This window comes from Ailuropoda melanoleuca, chromosome 14, assembly GCF_002007445.2.
Source record: "Ailuropoda melanoleuca isolate Jingjing chromosome 14, ASM200744v2, whole genome shotgun sequence".
NCBI classification, from domain to species: domain Eukaryota; kingdom Metazoa; phylum Chordata; class Mammalia; order Carnivora; family Ursidae; genus Ailuropoda; species Ailuropoda melanoleuca.
Genome location: NC_048231.1, coordinates 47,111,051 through 47,131,084, shown reverse-complemented (window position 1 = coordinate 47,131,084; position 20,034 = coordinate 47,111,051). Strand labels below are relative to the sequence as shown.

At 36.6% G+C, this 20,034-nt stretch overlaps 1 protein-coding gene across 1 annotated transcript in view; it reads right to left on the bottom strand.

The window, feature by feature from the left end:
• The window catches only part of SPIRE1 (spire type actin nucleation factor 1), a 213,812-nt gene that overhangs the window by 81,215 nt on the left and 112,563 nt on the right, over window positions 1–20,034 (bottom strand). Inside the window, exon 5 of the mRNA XM_034642187.1 lies at window positions 19,180–19,305. Within this exon, the coding sequence (XP_034498078.1) occupies window positions 19,180–19,305 (126 nt within the window). The remainder of the gene's footprint in view (window positions 1–19,179; window positions 19,306–20,034) is intronic.

Genomic DNA, 20,034 nt, shown 5'->3' with positions numbered 1-20,034 from the left:
AGACCTAAATTCAAATTTTACCCCTCAGAATCCATTTCCTGCAGGAACTCAATCCACACATGGAATGATTTTAAAATATTATAACAGATGCAGACACATAAAACAAAATTTACATGGATTTTAAAGGTAAAACACATGACCTCAAAGACATTTTGACTTGCAGTAAACAGTATATCCCTCAGTGGGCGTCTGCTGCTTTGTCTAGAAACCTTGAGTAGGGCTAACCTCTGCCTGGCACACCTTATCGCTTATTCACAAGGGTGAAGACATAGCCTCCACCAGCCAGTGGGGCCCATTTTCCTGACCACAGTGACTGGTTCTTGAACAGGTACATTACTGAATTTTCCTCCAAGATACTTTTGCCCCAATTAAGAGAAAAGACTTTCTGCTGGAGTTACTGAACTGAGAGAATGTGAGGTTTAAGCTACAGACTGTCATCTTACCTGCCTTTTAGTAAAAGCCCATCCTGGGGAGTGAGAGAGAGAAAGCCAGCCCTGGTTATAGGTTTTGAGACACTGTATCGAGCTGTACATACCCTTAGACTTCCCATTTATGTGAGCCAGTAAATCTTTCACCCAGTCTACCCATGCTAACTTGAGTGGATTTCTGTTACTTGCAATTAGAGAGTCATGATTTAATATGTCTCCTTGGTCCAGAAATATGAGTCATGCTTCTGTGTCTTAGGAGTACTCTGGTGGAATAATAACATGAGAAGCACATGGTCCCTTTCCCACCCAACCTTAAATTTTACCACTCTCCAACTCATCCCTGACTACTGGTCTCACTGGTCTCACTGTTACATCTTTACACATCTCCACCTTTACCTCTGAGCTGTGATAAAATCCCTAACTCCCTGCTACTAAGAAAAACTATCCACTCTTCATAATACTAAAGATAGCTTAAATGAACAGTCCAAGAATTTCACGTTTCCTTATTCTTCTGAACAGTAGCAGAAACTGTAGTTCAGACACTTCCTAGCTGTGTGACTTTACACAAGTCATTTAACTGCTCTAATCCTTGGCTTGTTTTCCCATCTATAAAATGCAGATAATAACTACTTTTTGGGTTTTGTTAATATTACATAAAACAATACAGAAGAAATATTGAATACAGCCTGGTTCATGTTAAGCATTTAGTAAGTATTAGTTATTGTAAAAGCCAGTAAATATCTGTGAGGATTTTATTGTGAACACTTTCTCCAACACAAAAACATTTTATTCTTTTACCGAATGAGATCTTTCTCTAGTCTCTTCATGAAATCAAAATCTTGACTCACAAATAAATCAAATAAAATAGTTGAGAATCTGTGACTACTATAATTGAACAAGCCTGAACAAATGTGCAACTAGAAATCTCAGGTTTTCTAGTTCGCAGAAAAAAAAAATCAGTAATTTGGAAGTAAAATCCGTATCTTTCTAGTTTTAGTGGCAAGCTTTGGTCAATTATATTCTAGCTTCTGAATAAATTATTTTACATGTACAAATATAGTAACAGATGCCAACTTGTGCTTGGAATATGGTGAGAAAGTTCTAAGTGAGCACCCCCACATGGCAATTAACTCTGCATTTCTGACATAACAATTCTCAAACTAGCAATTAGAACTGCTCCATGCCAACACTTTCTGTTTCTGGCATCTTAAAAAATAAACAAATGAAATCTACTCTGTGAATCACAAGTATATCAAATGCTCAAAGAATAATTTTAATTCAATTGTGTAGATTCAACATCAGCTCACATATAATGCCCACCCTTATAAATATATTCATGGAGGCACCTAGGTGGCTCAGTCAGTTAAGCATCTGCCTTCAGCTTAGGTCATGATCCCAGGATCCTGGGATCAAGCCCCACACTGTGTTCCCTGCTCAGCAGGGCGTCTGCTTCTCCCTCTCCTTCTGCCCCTCCCCCCGCTTGTGCACTTGTGCCCGCTCTCTCACTCTCTCTCTTGCTCACTCTCTCTTTAAAATAAATATATAAAATCTTAAAAAAAAACCCCACAAATCAACAAGTGAAGACCAATACTCCATTAGAAGAATGGGCAAAGGATATGAACTGGGCAACTGATAAATACAAATGTCTCTGAAGCATATGGAAAGGTACCCAATCTCATTCATTCATAGTAAGGAAAATGTAAACTAAAACTATAGAATACAAATTTTCACCTAGAAAACACATTGTGTAGGAAAACACTCTTACACAGTCCTAAGGAGAGTATGAATTGGTAAAACTCTACTGAAGACAATTTCATACTCAATAAAAATTATGAATGCACACTTCCTTTGAACCAGAAATTCTAATTTTCCTACATATATGATTATACCCATGAAAAACAGCTTTAGAACTATCCACTGCAGCATTATTTGTAATCGCAAAAATTTGGAAGTAAGCTAGTAATTGTCAATAAAGGGCTGATTAAATCAATCACAGTATATCCACACAAAAGAATATTATGAAGACATAAAAGATATAAACACTATGTACAGATAAATGATCTCCATGATATATTCTTAAATGAAAAACGGAAAGTTCAGAACAGCATAAAAATGGAAGAAAAAATGTTATATTTTTGTCAGTTATGGATAAAATATTTCCATAAGGACAAAGAAAAAATTAACAGTATTTGTTGTCTGTGGGACAGGGACTGTGTAACTAGGAGGAGGAAGCAGAAGGGTATGATTTACTATTTTTGAAGAAATAGTACTCCTGGAGTGTTTGAACCATGTGAATTTTTTTGTTAAAGTTAATTAAATTGAAGAATTTAGAGGACAAGTAAAGATTCTTCTGCAACATTTTAAGCAGGGAGAGTGGTGATAAGAGCAAAGATACCGAGGGCGGAGAGGGTAATTTAATGATTTCAGATGAGGTGAGTGCTTTGCACATTTACTAACGTTCACAAAATAATAAATCAATCGAAAAGAGACAGACATTGACAAGGGCCCTGAAAAGTTAATGATGGATGATATCATTAAAATGAACAAATGGCGACCTTACAAACAGACATCTGGTGGTAGTTCTTTCTTTCAAAACAGGATATGTTCACCACTTGGAAGAACATAAACCCATTTTAGCTGTAGGGAGGAGTTTCCAGCTAACTTAAACACTACAGTTTTATTATTGGAGGTGCTGTGATCAGGCATGAGGAGAAGTAAAGAGAATATGAGAAAGCTCATTAAAATACACTTCAATATGTGAATGAGACAGAGGTCTTGTGGCTTTAACTTTGTGAGTGTAGTCAAGCAGAATATAGTCGGAAGTCACGTCACATGCAGACACCTTAGTGTAACTGAATGTGGTCACTGGCAATGGTATGACACAGGTGGATCTGATCTTGGCCAATAAGAGATGGTGGGTGGGAAGTATTTACATTTGATTTTTTCAACCAATTGCATGTAATAAAATGTTATTTGATTTTTTTAAAAGATAAAAAATATTTCATAACAGTGTAGTCAATTCCAAAAACATTGTTTTTCCCCTAGCAAAAAGATACTTTATCTATCTATAATTTGTGTGTGTGCATAATATTCCACTTTAAGTAAAATATTTGTTAATAGTCTTATGTAAGAAAAACTGAGCTCAAAGATTTCACCATGAAATTCTCCTTTCTTATATAGGACTAATAATAATAGGACACTTAATGAAGTGTCACAGTAGTTGTTGATTATGTAGTATAAAAACACTCATATAATATTATGAAGACTTATTATAATGAGCCATGCTTATTTCCAATTCATCTTCTTAACCTATAATTCCAATATCTGGTCAAATATTAGCAGCTAAAGATAAACTGGCTTCAATCTAGGTATCTAGAGATCATCCTCTCATCACAGGATTTTTATTACATTTAGGGTAAGATTTAACCATTTCGGGTAAGATTTAAGCATTCAGAAGAATGGTTAAACCTTGAATAACAAGGTTTAAAATAAAGTCACATATAACTAAGGATCCCTTAAACATTCAGAAAATCAAGACACTGGCATAATGCTACTATTTTTATCCTTTTTTAAAAAGAACTAGATCTCATTTTTTTTATTTTGAGAGAGAGACAGAGACAGTATGAGTGGGGGGCGCATGGAGGGAGAGAGGGAATCTTAAGCAGGTTCTATGCCCAGTGGGGCTCAATCTCACCACCCTGAGATCATGACCTGAGTCAAAATCAAGAGTTAACTGACTGAGCCACCCAGGTGCCCCTGCTATTTTTTCTAAAAATTTTTATTTTTATTCAAGTATACTTGACACACAATGCTATATTAGTTTCAGGCGTACCATTTAGTAATTTAAGAAGTTTGTACATTACACTAGGCTCACCAAAAGTGTGGCTACCGTATGTGCCCTCACATCACTATTAAAATATCATTGACTGTAATCCTTATTCTGTGCCTTTTACTTTGGTGCCTTTTCCATTTTGTAACTGAAAGCTTGTATCTCTCACACCTATACCCATTTTACCCAACCTCTCACCTTCCTCCCTCCCCTCTGGCAACCATCAGTTTTGTTCTCTGTATTTATAGGTCTGATTTTGCTTTTTGCTTATTCACTTGTTTCCTTTATTTTTAGATTCCACTTATGAGTGGAATCATATAGTATGTATTTCTCAGTGTGAATTATTTCACTTAGCATAAGGCCTTCTAAGTCCATCTATGTCATTGCAAATGGCAAGAGCTCATCCTTTTTTATGGCTGCATAATATTCTATATCTTGGCTATGGTAAATAACACTGCAATAAACACAGGGGTGCATGTATCTTTTTGAATTGGTGTTTTTGTTTTTTTGGGGGGTAAATACCCAATAGTGCAATGACTGGTTCATATGGTAATTCTATTTTTAATTTTTTGAGGAACCTCCGTACTGTTTTCCACAGTAGCTGCAACAGTTTGCTTTCCCTCAAACAGTGCACAAGGGTTCCTTTTTCTCTACACCCTTGCCAACACTTGTTATTTCTTGTCTTTTTAATTTTAGCCATTCTGACAGGTGTGAGGTGATATCTCACTGCAGGTTTGATTTATATTTCCCTGATGATGAGCGATGTGCAGCATCTATCTTTTTACATGTCTCCTGGCCATCTATACAACTTCTTTGGAAAAATGTCTATTCAGGTTCTCTATTTTTTAACTGGATTACTTGGTTTTTTGGGGTGTTGAGTTGTAGAAGTTCTTTATATATTTTGGATCTTAACCCCTTATTGGATATATCATTTGCAAATCTCTTCTCCCATTCAGTAGATTGTCTTATTGTTTTACTGATGGTTTTGTTTGCTGTACAAAAACTTTTTTATTTTGATGTGGTCCCAATAGTTTATTTTTGCTCTTGCTTCCCTTAAGTTAGGAAACATATCTAGAAAAACATGGCTATAGCTGATGTCAGAGAAATTACTGCCTGTATTCTTTAAGATTTTTATAGTTTCAAGTCTCAAATTTAGGTTGCTTTAAAAAAAGATTTTATTTTATTTATTTTAGAAAGCAAGAGAATGTGAGGAGAGGGGCAAAGGGAGAGGACAGGAGAGGGACAAGCAGACTCCCCACCCAGAACAGAGCCCAACGCAGGGCTTGAATCCCAGGACCCTGAGATCGTGACCCGAGCCAAAACCAAGAGTCAGATGCTTAACCAAATGAGCCACCCAGGTGCCCCTTACATTTAGGTCTTTAATCCATTTTGAGTTTATTTTTATGTATGGTGTTAGAAGGTGGTCCACTTTCATTCATCTATGTGTAGCTGTCCAGTTTTCCCTAAACCATTTGTTGAAAAGACTGTCTTTTCCCCATTGTGTACTCTTGCCTCCTTTGTCATAGATTAATTGACCATATAATCATGAGTTTCTGGGCTCTATACTCTATTCCATTGATCTATGTGTCTATTTTTTGTGCCAGTTACAACTTCACGGTACATCTTGAAATCTGGGATTGTGGTATCTCCAGCTTTGTTCTTTCTCAGGATTGCTTTTTGCTATTTGGGGTCTTTTGTGGATCCATACAAATTTTAGGATTATTTATTCTAGTTTTATGAAAACTGTGGGTATTTTGATAGGGATGTCACTGAATTTGTAGACTTCCTTGGGTTACAGGGCTACTTTAACAATATTAATTCTTCCAATCCATGAGCATGGAATATCTTTCCATCTATTTGTGTCTTTAGTTGCTTTCATCAGTGTTTCAGGCCTTTCCCCTTTTTGGTTAAGTTTATTCCTTGGTATTCTGTTCTTTTTGGTGCAATTGTAAATGGTGTTTTTTTAATTTCTCTTTCTGTTACTTCATTAGTAGTGTATAGAAACAATTCTGATTTCTGGGTATTATGTATCTTGCCACTTTACTGAATTTATTACTTCTAGTAGTTTTTAGATGGAATGTTTAGGGTTTTCATGTTTTCTGCAAATAGTGAAAGTTTTACTTCTTCTTTACCAATATGGATGCTTCTTATTTCTTTTTCTTGTCTCACTGTTGTAGCTAGGACTTTCCGTACTATATTGAATAAGAGTGGCAAGAATAGACATTCTTGTCTTGTTCCTGATCTTATAGGAAAAGCTCTCAGTTTTTCACCATTGAGTATGACATTAGCTGTGGATTTTTCATATATGGTCTTAACTTTGTTGAGGTATGTTCCCTGTAACCCCACTTTATTGTTGTTTTTTTTTTTAAAGATTTTTTATTATTTATTCGACAGAGATAGAGACAGCCAGCGAGAGAGGAAACGCAAGCAGGGGGAGTGGGAGAGGAAGAAACAGGCTCATAGCAGAGGAGCCTGACGTGGGGCTCGATCCCATAACGCCGGGATCCCGCCCTGAGCCGAAGGCAGACGCTTAACCGCCGTGCCGCCCAGGCGCCCCCCCCCCCCACTTTGTTGTTTTTAATCATGAATGGATGCTGAATCTTGTCAGATACTTTTTCTGCATCTATTAAGATGACTGTATCATTTTTATCATTAGTTTTGTTGATGTGTATGATGTTGTTTGATTTACAAATACTGAACCATCCTTGCATCCCTGGAATAAATCCTACCTGATTGTGCTGAATGATTTTCTCATGTATTGTTGTATGTAGTTTGCTAATATTTTATTGAGGATTTTTACATCTATCTTCATCAGGAATATTGGCCTTAGTTTTTTTTTTTTTTGTGGTGTCTTTGGCTGGTTTGGGGTTTAGGATAATGCTGACCTTGTAGAATGTCTGTGGAAGTTTTCCTTCCTCTTCTTTTCTTTGGAATAGTTTGAAGAGAATAGGTATTACCTCTTTTTTATGTGTTTGGTAGAATTCACCTGTGAATTCATCTGGTCCTGGACTTTTATTTTTTGATTACCGATTCAATTTCATTACTCATAATTGGTCAGTTCAGTTTTTCTATTTCTTCCTGGTTCAGTTTTGAAAGACTGTATGTTTCTTAGAATCTGTCGATGTCTTCTAGGTTGTCTAGTTTGTTGGCATATAATTTTTCATAGTCTTTTCTTATAAATCCTTGGTATTTCTGGGGTGTCAGTTGTTACTTCTCTCTCATTTCTGATTTTATTTACTTGGGCCCTTTCTCCTTTTTTCACGATGAGACTGATTAAGATAGTCTGCCAATTTTGTTTATTTTTTCAAAGAACCAGATCTCAGTTTCATCTATCCGCTTCTGTTGTTTTTTTAAGTCTCTATGTCACTTATTTCTGGTCTGATCTTTATTATTTCCTTTTTCTTCTACTCACCTTAAGGGCTTTGTTCTTTTTCTGGTTCCCTTAGGTGTAAGGTTAGACTGTTTACTTGAGCTTTTTCTTATTTCTTGAGGTAGGCCTCTATTGCTATTTACTTACTGCTTTAAACTGCTTTTGCTGTGTCCCAAAGATTTTGGACTGTTATGTTTCCATTTTCACTTGTCTCATGTATTTTTTTATTTCTTCTCTTATTGCTTCATTGACCCATTGGTTGTTTAATATCATGTTGTTTAGTTTCCACATGTCTGTGTTTTTCTAGTTTTTTTTTCCTTGTGATTGATTTATAGTTTCATACCATTGTGGCTGGAAAAGATGCATGGTTATGATTTCAATATTCTTAAATTTATTGAGGCTTGTGGGGCACTTGGGTGGCTCAGTCAGTTAAGCATCCAACTCTTGATTTTGGCACAGGTCATGATCTCAGGGTCCTGGGGTAAAGCCCCATGTTGGGCTCCATGCTCAGTGAGAGGGGGCATCTGCTTGAGGATTCTCTTCCTTTCCCTCTATCTCTCCCTCCCCCACACTCACATGTGTGCTCTCTCTCTCAAATAAATAAATCTTTAAAAAAATTTATTGAGGCTCATTTTGTGGCCTAATATGTGATCTGTTCAGGAGAATGTTCCCTGTGGACTTAAAAAGAATGTGTATTCTGTTGTTTTTGAATGGAATATTACGTACATATCTGTGTCCATATGGTCCAATGTGTTATTCAAAGACATATTTTCCTTACTGAATTTCTGTCTGGATGATTTATCCATTAACGTAAGTAGAGTGGTAAAGTTCCCTACTATTATAGTATGACCATCAGTTTCCCTCTTTATGTCTGTTAATATTTGCTTTACGTATTTAGGTGTTCCAGCTGTGGATTTTTCATGTATGGTCTTAATTATGTATTTAGGTGTTCCAGTATTAGGTGCATAGATATTTACAATTGCTATAACCTCTTGTTGGATTGATCCCTTTATCATTACGTATGTATCCCTTCTTTGTCTCATTTTGGTCTTTGCTTTAAAATCCATTTTGTCTGATATAAGTATTGCTACCCTGGCTTTTTTTCACTTCTGTCTGCATGGTGAATGTTTTTCTATCCCTTCACTTTCAGTCTGTACATGTTTTTAGGTCTGAGGTATGTCTCTTGTAGGAAGCATACAGATAGGTCTTGTTTTTTTTAATCTATTCTGCCACCCTACGTCTTTTGATTGGAGCATTTAGGCCATTTACATTTAATTACTGATACATATGTACTCATTGCCATTTTTAAATAGTTTTCTGGTTGTTTTTGTAATTCTCTTTGTTCCTTTTTTTTTTTCCTCTTTTGCTCTCTTTGTGATTGATGAGTTTCTACAGTGTTATGTTTGGTTTTGGGTTTGTTACCAGGAAGCTCATACATAACAACCTAAGGAAATAGCAGTCTATATTAATTTGATGGTCATTTATGTTCAAACACATTCTTGAAAAACAAAAAGAGAAAAAACACCTTTTTCCCCTTCTCTTCCCTTTTTACTCCCTTCTCCACCTTATCATATTTTACATCTTTTTCTTCATAATTTTCTCATGTCTAATTATAGCCATATTTTACACTTGAAGAAGTTCCTTTAACACTTCTTGTAAGGCTTGTTTAGTGGTCATAAAATTCTTTATCTTTTGTTTGTCTAGGAAATTCTTTATCGCTGCTTCAAATCTGAATGATAACCTTGCAGTATTCTTTGTTGTAGAGGACTCCCTCTGGCCTGCAGTTTCTGCTGAAAAATCAGCTGATAGCTTTATAGGTTTTCCCTTGTATGTAACTTTTTGTTTCTCTCTTGCTTCTTTTAAGATTTTCTCTTTAACCTTTGACGTTTTAATTGTTATGTGCCGTGGTGTGGACCTCTGCGGGTTCATCTTGTTTGGAACTCTCTGTGCTTCTTGAACTTGGATGTCTAGGCATAATGCTACTTTTATTTTTTTTTCATTCTTAAGATTTTATTTATTTGAGAGAGTGAGCAAGAGAGACAGAGAGAGCATGAGCAGGGGGACAGGGAGAAAAAGACTCCCTACTAAGCAGGGAGCCTGAGGTAGGGCTCAATCCCTGGGATCATGACCTGAGCCAAAGGCAGAGGCTTAACCAACTGAGCCATCCAGGTGCCCCTATTTTTTAAAAATTCTTTATTTAAATTCAATTTAGTTAACATATACTGTATTACTAGTTTCAGGAGTAGAATTTAGTGATTCATCAGTTTAGGCATAATGCTAATTTAAAACAGTTGTAGCTATTTGTATTGGCAGAGGAAAGACAATGTTTCCTTCCCGAGGTTAGGCGCTCTTCTTAGGTGCTTCCACAGGGCCCTGGATTCACTTACTGTGTCCCTTATCACACTGCTGGAATGGCTGCTCCTATATTGTCATTCCTACTTGAGTGTAACTTCTGTGAGGACAGAAACCACGTTTACCTTGCTCATTATTTTGTCCCCAATAAAAATGGAAGTAATAATGGCACTTAATGCATGCCCCATTGTGAGAACTTCATGAATTAATGCACATATAAATCTTAGAATCTAACACAGAGTAAGTGTGGAATAAATATTAGCTATTATTAACTACAGTGGCACCTATCACGCAGGAGACACATTAAATATCTGCTGTATGAATGAATGAATTTTGCCAACTGATTCTAGTTCTGAAATTGAGTGCTTCTTCACTCATGAGCATTTGTGACAGCTAAGTATGGCTGTTATGTTCTCTCAAACCTTCACCGAGCCACCCAGATCACTCACGGCTTCTCCCAGGTCGAGGTTTATAGACCCGTCTTTCACATCCTCCTCACCTCCTATCTCAAGATCCATTTCTGTAGTTTGTCATTACTTCTAAAACATTAAAAAGTAGCACTAATCCCAATTCTTTCCATCACCATAAGCAGCTAATTCATTATAATTTATTATAACAGTAATTAGAATGTACTATGATAAGCGATAGTAACAAAACAGACTGCTCTATGAATAAATACAGAGAATAAAGAAATTAAATAGAAAAACCATTTCAGAGTAGTAGACATTTGAGTTAGGTTGTAAGAATAAGTAAGCATTTTCTAAGTGAGAGAAGAGGGGGAAAGGAGCATTTCAGGTAGACACAGAGCCTCTGGGTGCTCAGGGACTGGAGGAGAGGTTGCATATGTGAACAGGGAATGAAGAGCCTGGAGAGGTAAAATTGGGGCCTGACTGTGAATGGTCCCCTATGTCATGTCAAGGGTCTAAAATTTCTACCTACAAGTACCAAGTAGCCAAAAAGATCTCTACGCAGGGACATAACACTGGTGGGTAGACTGTACATGAAAAGGGAGACAACGTTACGAGGCTTTGACATTGCCCAGGCAAGAGATGCCAGTCCACTGCATGAGGAAGGCACAAAGCAGTGAGTACATGAAGTAGGCTCTGCATTCTGGAGACAAGAATGTCACGGGACCAAGATTCAAGATAGGTGGTATGAAAGAAGATCTACAGTAGCTGAACCAGATTCTGTAATTCATTCAACACTGATCAAATATTTACCGAGGCCCTATTATATTGGGATATAGCAGTGAATTAGAGAAAAAAGGTCTCTGCCCTTGTTGAGATAATTTTCTAGTTGGCAGACACCAATGAGTAAGAAAACTGTGATAGCTGTGAGGAAGGAAATAAACAGGATAACTGATTTTAAAGAAAAAGGCTGAGTGCAATAAATACATAAGAGTATTGAGGGGAGACCTGAGGATATGTCCTTTCAGCTTAGGCCTGAAGAATGCAAATAAAAAACCATAATCAAAATGGTGAATGAAGACAGAATTTATAAGAGGAGTTTAAGATATCAATAAGAAACGAATTAAGAACCACACTTAAGAAGAGATCAAAGATCATTATAGTCAGATAATCAGAAGTGACACCTGTAGCGAATGCCTCTGAAGAAATCCAAGATGGCTTAACTATAGACATCTTAACCCTTAAAGATCAAAACATCTGGAATATTCTACTTTAGTTCTTGTGTTGTTTATGCATATGCATATTATGTCTATACAAGAAAGTGCAAGGGGAAAGAAAATTTTTATCACTTCAAGTACACAATCTCCTAAAAAACAGAAATTATGACGTTATTTTTTTTAGAGAGAAACAGAGAGAGAGAGCATGCACATGCGAGTGGGGGGAGGGGCAAAAGGAGGGAGAGAGAAAATCTTAGGCAGGCTCCACACCCAGTGGGGCTCAATCTCACCACCCTGAGATCATGACCTGAGCCAAAATCAAGAGTTGGACATTTAACCAACTGAGCCACCCAGGTGCCCCCAGAAATTATGACTTTAAAGTCTATTTTACATGCTTTCTAATATAGAGTTCTTATTGCAATAATATGAACATACAATGTTTCACAAATCTCAATTATTTTTACTGTTCATTCATTTATGACTAATATTGTATTAGGAATTTCTTCTTTACTGGAATTTTTTTTTTAACATTAGATTTTAAAATACAGAATTTTTAGTGGATACTGACATCAATATAATAGCACTCAATATTAAGTGTTATAGCTCAATATTGACAACATTGAGCTTTCCTCTAAAATCTACAACACTGAATTGCTTTCCTACAGAATCCATTTCAAGTTTAAAATATGATGTAAAGTAGTATAAAATATGTTATAAAATAGTATATAAAAACTTCATAGCAAATTTTATTGGGCATACACTTAAAATGTTTATCTGTATACTTTTTGCCTATACAACAAAACTTAGAAAAATGAGAATGAATAAAGCAAAGATTTAGTCCCATAAACCGTACTTTTTGCAGAGAAGTTCATGACTGGAGGAGCTAAGCTTAGCATATCTAAATGCCCTCTCCTCCCTTTCTAAAGATAAGTGGACAGAAATCTAGCAAACGCTATGTGATACAAGAAAGAAGTCACGTGAATAATGAAAGAAAACGGTTCATCAACCATAAAGGGGCTTTTAAAAAATGACCATTGTTAATATAAATATTATAAATATAAATTTAAATTGAGTTATTTGCTTGAAAAAAGTGTTCTTCCATCGAAAGATAGATTCTTTTTACACAGTATACTTCTCTGATACTTCAAGTTTTTCTTTTTCTATTACAGTAAATATACCTCTACTGCGTAACAACGTATTCATGTAGAATTGGGGTGTGGGGTCAAGCACACTATACACTAATAACGAAGAGGCAATGACGGTTGGAGCATGCTAGGAACATACTGGAATAAAATCACATGACCTCTACTAATCTTAAAATTATTTTGACGCTCCTGTCTTGTCCCATCTCACGGCTTCATATTATTTCACACCTAAACTTAAAAAGATATCTTCCCCTCCTCCCACCCCTTTCCCATTTGTCTGCATGTGTGAGACAGACAGACAGACAAGACACACACACACACACACACTCTCTCTCTCTCTCTCCCTCTCATGAACCCTCTCCTCCCCCAGCTCCAAATTTTATTCTCTCTGGCTCCCACAAACTTCTTTACAATCCTGCTCAGAAGAATGACACCCCACAGAATGACACCCCACAGAATGACACCTGCAGGCAGGTGGGGGAAATCCTCTCATTGCCGAGGAGTAGTGGACAAAACGTACCTGCCATTTTATGCACCTGAGGGCTGGTGGGAGGTAAAGAAGGAAGGATAGAAAGAGAAAGCTCTGACTCAGAGGGGAGGAAAGCACATCAGTCAAGGCCCTGGTGAAGGCACCTGGGCTAGGGATGCAGATGTGTGGGTGAGCATGGCTGGCCCAGAGGGGATGCTCAGTGTCTTTGCCATTCCCTCCAGAAAACCAGGGTGCAGAACCCTGGCTGTGTACCAAGTCAAATGTGGGAGGGCAGCTTCCTTTAGCCTACGAAAGCTAGCCGATGGTCACACATAGGTATGGGACTGGGCTGGACTCCTCGGATCAGACCTGTGATCTATAAGAATCATTTATGGACAATGTGAAAAATGAAATTGATGAAGAGGATTCACAGTGACAAGGGGACTGGTGGGAGGCTAGTATAACAATCCGGGTTGGACATGTGACCTGAACTCCTGGGAAAGTGACTGAACCTAGTCCACCCAGGAAAGGAAGTACATCCAGGACGGGCTGATAAATTGGGAGAAAAATGGGGGGGGGGTCAAGAGACTGGAAGATGGGCTCAGGTGGCAGTGAGTGCTAGAGCTTGCCAGGGCAGAGGTTACAGTTAGGAAGGGGGAATGAGAGTCCAGGATTTCCAAGGTGGAATAATTGCAGGTGGTCACATGGCCAGAAGTGTGTTTAGGTAAGCAGAGCAGTGAAATAGAGGGGAAGTCAAGGATACAGAGCTATGGTTTCTTTTTATCAAAGAAATCACACAATTTGGTGGCAGATGACAGTGGGTAGGCAACTAAAGAATCGTTGAACATTACATCAAAAACTAATGATGCACTATATGCTGGCTAATTGAACATAATAATAAAAAAATAAATTAATTTTAAAAATAAAGTTAAGCATGCAATTGAAAAAAAAGAAAACTTGGAGATATATACTTAAATATATATTATACATTTTAATTATATTTTTAAATATATATATTTTTTCCTTCATAGAAAATCAGATGATGTGTATTAAGAGAACAATTTTCTATTCTGCCTAAAGGTTTGGAACTGTATGTGTCAGAAACAAAGTCAACCAATAAAATCTATACCAAATTGCTGGAAAAAAAAAAGTAACAGAAGTGGACAGCACGAGATTTCTGTACAAGAAGAGCAGTTGTTTGGAAGCAGCGGAGGAGAGAGAGAATATTACCAACCCACCGCAGCGCACAGATATGAAGCTATGCCAGAGACAGAGCAGCCTCCCAGGAGAGGGAAGCACCAGAAAGCACTACCCTCAGGGAAGTGAGCATCCTGAGAAGAGTCTGAGGGCACTGAGGAGTCCTCTCTAAAAACAGAGCAAGCTCCAGAGAGAAAAATGGAAAGTAAGGAAACAGAGTAGGAGAGGAGAAAACAGGACAGAACCAGTATCTACAAAGAGCTAAATCTGGGGTGGTGCCAGAGGATGACGTGATGAGATGGGGCTGGAATGGCCTCAGGGGCCCCAGCCTCAGTCAGCGACTGGCCAGTCTCTGCGGGCACTGCCACACAGCCATCAGCCACTGTTGTTTACTCTGCTTGTGAGATTTTTATTTAAATAAACTTTGAGAACATTTAAATTTCTTTCTTGGAATGTGTTTGACAAAGTTCTAATCAAGAGCAAAAAAAAATTTTTTTTAGCTCACTGGAATAAAGTAGAAAAAAATACTTATTAATACAATTCTTTAAACTCAGAACTGGTTCCTGAGAATGTGTGACAGTGCATCTAATTTACTCTATCAATCCCACAGGACTGTACTTACACCCTAAAAATAACGCTTGTTTCTCTGGAGAAGGCAATCTCAAACCTAACAAGCTGGGGAAGACAACTACAAGCTTAAAAAGTAATCTTTTCTACTCTTTACTAAACCTTATTTGAGGTTGTGCTTGTCGGATGTTTACTCTGAAGCATTTAATCAGATCTTACAACCTCTCATTCTATCCAAGAGGAAAAGCTTGTCCATGATGTATTTATAATTATTCTCCAAATAACACTTAGTTCACCCTTTTCCACCCTTTGAAGACCTTCTTCTTGGTCTAACTCTATAAAATCCTAAAAAAAACCACACACATAGCTTTTCATTGGCCTATAACAAAAAGACAGACTATGAGCAGTATCCAGGCTAGGACAGAAAAGGAATGCTTAGAGCCCTTATTCATACATATGAAATGGATTTATTTAAGGTGATTTATTAAGGGTGATCTGGATGACACATCTGTCACTTACTACCAGAGCTAATTAGTCTTATTAGGCTAGTATAGGTTAATATTTTCCTTCCACTCTTACACACCCCACTGTATCCCTCCCCAAACTGTGTCATCGTGAGTTTTAAACTAGTGCTTCAGATAAACTCTGTACTTTAGTCATAAAAGAAATGATACCCACCACCTATCATGTACTGAGCTCTTACTGTGTGCCAGATGCTGTGGTGCTTTATATAGATCTCATGAATCTTCACAACCATCTGTGTGATATACAATATGGTGATGCAACTTGTAAATAAATTAGAGTGATTCTCTTTGGACTCAACACATAACAGTTTAACTCACAGACACTGATGAAAAATAATGAAAGAAAATAGCTAAAATGAGATTGTCACTATATGAATATTAATTCCAATCATCTCCATTAAATATTTACCCAAATCCACTAAAAATAAATTATCAAATATGTAGCCTCCTTCCTAAGTCCTTATCCCTTCCTGAAAAAGGCACTATATCTTTAAAGATAGAAAGAGTGGCAGAAAGATGATGAAAAGCAAGTCATATGGGAAATTGATTGAACTAATTCAGTAGCATTTTATTTCTCATTTGTAAGGAAGCTTTATAAAATGGATTCACACACTTTCATTTAAACAACAGATTTAAAAAATTAAGAACAAATTTAATTTTAAACAAAATCAGAAATGAAAGAGGAGAAATATCAACTGAAACCATAGAAATACAAAGGATAAGAGAATATTATCAAAAATTATACACCAACAAACCGGACAATCTAAATCGAATGGATAAATTCCTAGAAACATACAACCTCCCAAAATTGAATTAGGAAGACACAGAAAATTTGAACGGATGAATTACCAGAAATGAAATTAAGTAGGTTATCAAAAAAGTCCCAGCAAACAAAAGCCCAGGACCAGACAGTTTCATAGGTAAATGCTACCAAACATGTAAAGAAGAGTTAATATCTATTCCCCTCAAACTATTCCAAAAAAAATAGAAGAAGGAAAGCTTCCAAATTCATTCTATGAGGCCAGCGTTACCCTGATACCAAAACCAGATAAAGACACTACAAAAAAAGAGAACTACAAGCCAATACCTCTGATGAACATAGATGCAAAAATCCTCAACAAAATACTGGGAAACAGAATCCAACAATACAGTAAAAAAGTCATTCACCACAATCAAGTGGGATTTATTCCTTGGAATCAAAAGTGGTGCAACATTCACAAATCAACAAGTTTTGGATAAAAAACATATGATCATTTCAATAAATGCAGAAAAAGCATCTAACAAAGCACAACATCCATTCATGACAAAAATCCTCAATGAAGTAGGTTTAGAGGGAAAATAACTCAACATGATAAAGGCCATATATGAAATACCCACAGCTAATATCATATTCAATGCTGAAAAACTGAGAGTTTTTCCCTTAAGATCAGGAATAACACAAGCATGTCCGCTCTCACCACTCTCATTCAACATAGCCCTAGAAGTCCTAGCCATAGCAATCTCACAAGAAAAAGGAATAAAAGGCATCAGAATTGGTAAGGAAGAAGTAAGACTTTCATTATTTGCACATGACATGACACTATATATAGAAAACCCTAAAGATTCCACTCAAAACTACTAGAACTGCTAAATGAATTCAGTAAGGTCACAGGATACAAAATCAATGTACAGAAATCTGCTGCATTTCTATACACTAAAAATGAAGAAGCAGAAAGAGAAATTAAGAAAATAATCCACCCGCCAAAAAGAAAAGAAAATCAATCCTGCTTACAATGGCACCAAATATAAAAAAATACCTAAGAATAAACAAATAAGAAGGTGAAAGATCTGTAGTTTGAAAACTGATGAAGGAAACTGAATATGACACAAACAAATAGAAAGATATTCCATGCTCATGGATTGGAAGAACAAATATTTTAAAATGTACATATTACCCAAAGCAATCTATAGATTTAATGCAATTTCTATGAAAATACCAACGCACTTTTCACAGAACTAGAGCAAATAATCCTAAAACTTATATGGAACCACAAAAGACCTCCAACAGCCAAAGCAATCTTGAAAAAGAAGAACAAAACTGGAAGTATTACAATTGTAGATATCAAGATATACTATTGAGCTACAGTAATCAAAACATTACAGAACGGGCAGAGACACTGATAAAAATACATAGATGAAGAGAACAGAATAGAAAACCCAAAAATAAACCCATGATTATATGGTCAATTAATCTTTGGCAAGGAGACAAGAATATGCAATGGGAAAAAGACAGTCTCTTCAACAAATGCTATTGGGGAAACTGCACAGCTATGAGCAAAAGAATGAAATTGGACCACTGTCTTTCACCATTTATACAAATAAACTCGAAATGGATCAAAGACCTAAATGTGGGACTGAAACCATAAAAATCCTAGAAGAGAGCACAGGCAGTAATTTCTCTGACATCGGCCATAACAAAATTTTTGTAGCTATGTCTCTTGAGGCAAGAGAAACAAGAGCAAAAATAAATAATTGGGATTATATCAAAATAAAAAGCTTCTGCAAAGCAAAGGAAACAATCAACTAAAAGACAACCAACATATAGAAGAAGATATTTGCAAATGACATATCCAAAAAAGGGTTAGAATTCAAAATATATAAACAACTTATACAACTCAACGTGGGGGAAAAAAACCAAATAACCAATTAAAAAATGGGCAGAAGACATGAATAGACATTTTTCCAAAGCAGACATCCAGATGGCCAATAGACACATGAAAAGATGCTCAACATCACTCATCATCAGGGAAATGCAAATCAAAACCACAACGAGATATCATCTCACACCTGTCAGAATAGCTAAAATCAAAAACACAAGAAATAACAAGTGTTGGCAAGGACATGGAGAAAAAGGAACACTTGTACACTGTTGGTGGGAATGCAAACTGGTGCAGCCACTGTGGAAGACAGTATGGAGTTTCTTCAAAAAATTAAAAATAGAATTACCATATGACCCAGTAATTCCACTACTGGGTATTAATCCCCCACAAAAGAAAACACCAATTCAAAAAGATACATGCACCCCTAGGTTTACTGGAACATTATTTACAATAGCCGAATTATAGAAGTAGCCCAAGTGTCCATCGATAGATGAGTGGATAAAGATGATGTACAGATATATAATGAAGTATTACTCAGCCATACAAAAGAATGAGATCTTGCCATTTGCAACAACACGGATGGACCTAGAGGGTGTAATGCTAAGCCAAATAAGTCAGAGAAAGACAAATACCATATGATTTCACTCTTATGTAGAATTTTAAAAACAAAACGAACAAATGAAAAAGAGACAAACAAAAAAAAAAACAGACTCTTAACTACAGAGAACAAACTGATAATTGCCAGAGGGGATGTGGGTGGGAGGATGGGTGAAAGAGGTGAAGGAGATTAACTACACTTAGGGTGAGCACTAGGTGAGTAACGTATACAATTGTTCAATCATTATACTGTATATATGTCAACTATACTGCAATTAAAAAAATATATTTAATTTTGCCTAAGTTGATTCTCTTCTACATAATTTTCAGCATTCATTACAAGGATGGTAATAAATATTTTAAATATTATGATGGACAGTGTTGAAAATTCAGGTTAATCTTTCACAATGTCAATAAATTTTAAAAAGCAGTACTTACCTCCTTTGCACTCTTAATTTTAGTCAGAAACGTATGCAGCTCCATTGTTTCTGCAAACAGTGCACGACATACTGCCTGATAATGATTTGGTGCCTCTGATTCAGTGGGAAGATGAGCAGCACATAACTGCAGAAGAGGAAAGTAAAATAATAATGCTCATTTATTATTTTGGGGTTTTGGTACCTTAAAAACAGACATACCTTATATATTCATATTTTCATATCAGACAGCAAGGCAATTCCCATCATCCAAAGTCTAATGCATCACAAACCATCAGTAAAATCTACACAATTATATGGAAAAAGTGCTCTACTAACAAATGTCCAACAGCACAGATGAACCTTATAAAATCTGTTAGCTTCTATTTGAAAATGATAGGACATATATAAAAGTTTTGGTTGCAAGCAGGAAGGGAACTACCATTTACTATTAATCATAACACGGGTGTTTTAATAGCTATCATTTATTTTTTACCATGCCAGGCACTTGTATTTGACATGTCATATACAGAGCATAATAGCATTTACTCTTCAGTGTAACCCTGAATTATCTCCCTTTTATAGCAAAGGAAACTGAGGCTAAGAGGACTCAAATGACTTGTCCACAGTCAGAAAGCTGACATGAGGGAGAAGAATTAAACACAGTCTTATAGGATTCTAAAGCCCAGGCTCATTCCAATACGTGCTGAACTGTGTAACGCAGTAAAAAGACAGGGGCACCTGGGTGGCTCAGCCAGTTAAGCGTCTGTCCTTGGCTCAGGTTGTGATCCTGGAGTCCCGGGATAGAGTCCTGTGTCAAGCTCCCTGCTCAGCCTGCAGTCTGCTACTCTCTCTCCCCCTTCCCTCCCCCCTACCC